This window comes from Galeopterus variegatus, unplaced genomic scaffold (genome assembly GCF_000696425.1).
Source record: "Galeopterus variegatus unplaced genomic scaffold, G_variegatus-3.0.2 Scaffold3968, whole genome shotgun sequence".
Lineage (NCBI taxonomy): Eukaryota > Metazoa > Chordata > Mammalia > Dermoptera > Cynocephalidae > Galeopterus > Galeopterus variegatus.
In genome coordinates, this window is record NW_007730079.1 from 167,821 (window position 1) to 171,257 (window position 3,437).

At 40.3% G+C, this 3,437-nt stretch overlaps 1 protein-coding gene across 1 annotated transcript in view; it reads left to right on the forward strand.

The window, feature by feature from the left end:
* Positions 1-3,437, forward strand: part of MGST1 (microsomal glutathione S-transferase 1) — a 29,019-nt gene that overhangs the window by 13,035 nt on the left and 12,547 nt on the right. Inside the window, exon 2 of the mRNA XM_008586377.1 lies at positions 29-169. Coding sequence (XP_008584599.1) covers positions 44-169 — 126 coding nt within the window. The 5' untranslated portion in view covers positions 29-43. The remainder of the gene's footprint in view (positions 1-28; positions 170-3,437) is intronic.

Here is a 3,437-nt window from a genome sequence, read left to right on the forward strand (position 1 = left end):
ATCTTGTCTAAAATCTTTTTGCTTCCAGACCAAAATTGAAAAAATGGTTGAGCTCACCCAGTTAATGGAAAATGAGGCATTCATGGCCTTTGCCTCCTATGCAACAATTATTCTTTCAAAAATGATGTTTATGAGTACTGCAACTGCATTCTATAGAATAACAAGAAAGGTAAGAAATTTGAAGGTAGTGTTTTCTTACTTTTAAGAGCTGGAATCTGGAAAGCAATTTTCTTAATTTACTTCTTATTTATTTATTGGTTAAGTCCAATAGCACACTGTTTAATGCTGTAAGTGTAAGTGAAGTATGTAGTCATTTGGTACAGATGGTCTAATATATTTATGGAACAGTTGCTTTTCCTGAGAAACTAGTAGATGGTTTTTTCTTTGTGGCAATTACCTTTTCTCATTCTCTTAGCAGATGAGACTTCTGGAGAATCAAAGTTTTCAAGGAAACTTTTTATGATTTTGGAGTTAATTTTGCCAGTTAGAGTTCAGAAAATCATCATTTTCCAGACAGTTAACTGGTGTTTTCAGTTCTATTACAGTGTGTCAAGGGTATTGCTTTTGGGAACAAAAGAGGGAAAAAAAGAAAGAAAAAAAAAGAAGAAGAAAGAAAAGAAGAAAAAAGGCTGAGAATCAAAGTTCTCGTTCTCACAGTACAGACTGTTATGACTGGGATAAGCCATTTGAACTTTGTTACTTCTGACTTCTAAAGTGGATAATATTTTTATCTAGCATTATAAGAATGGGTTTTTAAAATACTGCAGGTGTAGGGAAGGTAGTAGAAAGATTTTGAAGCACATAGCCTGTATTCAAGCAGGGTTTATGACACCATGAGTGGGAAGAGCAAGGTTGTCTTAAGTTAAAAGATTTTCACTGCTGTGGTCCCTGTGCCTGTTCAGCAGCTTCTTCCTGGAAACCACCTGTTTCTCTCTTAGTGCCTGTCCTGAGTTTTTGTCCTCCTGAGCTTTGCTTTTATCTGGAGGTCATAGTCTTCCCTACGGTGTTTTCTTATTACTGTCTTGAGGTGTAATGGAAAGATATTTGCATTTTAATGGGGTACATACTCATGAGTTTGAGGCTCTGATGGGTAACCTGTTGGAGTAGCAGGCCACAAAGTAGCTGCCTGCCACCAGGTTCTCACTGTCCTCTAGAAAGAGAGTGGCACCAAGGAATTGTACCCTTTCTTATAAAAAAAGAAATGGAATTCAAACTTGTGGAATGCCAGGAGCCACAATGCTTTTTTTATGTGCTTGATCCCTGAATCATTTATGTAATTGTGAGCATTGTCAGGGGAAATGAGGGTTGCTCTTCCCATTTTATAGAAGAGGAATTGAAAGACAGAGAGGTTAAGTAGCTGTCTGAATCAGTTCAGGCAGTATTACAGAATAGACTGGGTGGCTCAAGCAACATTTATCTTTCACAGTTCTGGAGACTGTCGAGTCCAAGATCAAGATGCCAGCAGATCTGGTGTTTAGTGAGGGCCCAATTCCTGATCTGCAGGTGGCCATCCTCTCATTGTATCATCACATGGGGAGAGCAGAGAGAGGGAGAGAGAGATACAAGCTCTCTCCTTCTGTCTTCTGATTAGGACACTAATCTCATTTGTGAGGGCTCCACCCTCATGACCTAATTACCTCCCAAAGGCCCCACTTCAAATACCATCATATTGAAGATGAGGCTTCAGTGTATGAATTTGGGGGGGCACATTCAGTCCATAGTAGTAGCTTACCTAACTTTACATACCAGTAAAGAGTCAGGTTGAGATTAAAATTCAGATTGGTTTAAACTCAAATCTTATGAACTCTCCATTGTAATACATTTATTTCTTTAGTCAAAATATATCGAACATCTATTATGTTCTGACATTTATTTAGGGGACACTATGATGAATAAGACAGACAGGCCTGACCTCAAGAACTGATACTGTGTCATGTCCCTGACTGTCAGTTCTTCTCAACATCTTTATCTAGAATAAATGCTAATATCATATTAAGAAAACATATAATATTTATGAGATTTTAAAGCTTAAATTAAGACTAATTTTATGATTTGTGTTTTCCTTTATTATAAATTACTAAAGAGTGTGATATAAATACATTTTAAATGCATATTTCAAGTTTCAAGGGATGGAAAAATCATTTCAAACAACATAATAATTGCAGGAAGGATTATAGGAGTATACGCTCTAGAACATGTACTTTTATTCATAGGAATGAAATTGAAATTTCAAGCTGGGACCCCATAGGCAGCTTCCACATGGGTGGCCTGTCACATCCACCATCATAGCCACTGCCAGCACAAGGTCAGCTCACCACCACAGTAGCAGNTCATTTCAAACAGCATAATAATTACAGGAAGGATTACAGGAGTATACGCTCTAGAACATATACTTTTATTCATAGGAATGAAATTGAGCTTCTTAAATTTCAAGCTGGGACCCCACAGGCAGCTTCCACATGGGTGGTCTGTCACATCCACCATCATAGCCACTGCCAGCACAAGGTCAGCTCACCACCACAGTAGCAGCATGGCCACCGTGCAGGTGAGCAAGCATAGACACACAACCCAGTGGCCCAACCCATAGGGGGAGTTACACTGCAACATGTGGTAGTCCACCTGGTGGTGGGAGGTACATGTGCAGCCCATGCAACTGCCTTGATCTGGGAAGAGACACAAGTGGAAAACCTCAAGAGTGCAGAAACCCAGGATACCCAAATAGAATAAGAAAGAAAATTCCCAATCACCACAAGCCCATCCCTCAACCAGGGAAAGCAAGGACCCAAGAGGAGCCTCAGCCTGTGCAAAAAATGAAACCCCACCCAGTGTCACCCATTCAAACTGAGGAGCTCCAGTATATTCCAGTGCACCCATCAGGGTCACAGGACACTCGCTGGGGTGCCAACAAGCCTGCTAAGGATCACCCACTGCAGCCAGAGAGCAACAGTGCACCCAGGTGCTTCTCTCAAGAACTCAAGAGCTTGCCCATGTCCTCAATGAGCCAACACCAGGTCACTAACCTCAACAAGGTACCATTAAGTGACCCAGTGCCTAGGCCACAGAGACACTCACATGGAACTCCAACACTGAATATAGTGGGAGTACTGTACTACACTACACATTGATATTACACTACTGCATCTATTCGGAACCAGTACTAAAACACCCTACTCAATGGTCAATTTAAAACATCTCCAGGAGGAAGTCTCTATCCTCAAAGGCCACTCCAGAGTAATAGAAGAAGCAATTGTTATACCAGATGACCAGACATCAATCTAGAGATACTAGAAATACAAAACAAAACAAAACAAAAAAACCCCCAAGAAAATATGACACCACCAAAGGAATGCAATAATTCTCAAGTACCCGACCCCATGAGCAGGAAACCCTTGAAATGACTGAAAAGGAATTCTGAGTAGCAATCTAAGGAAATTCAA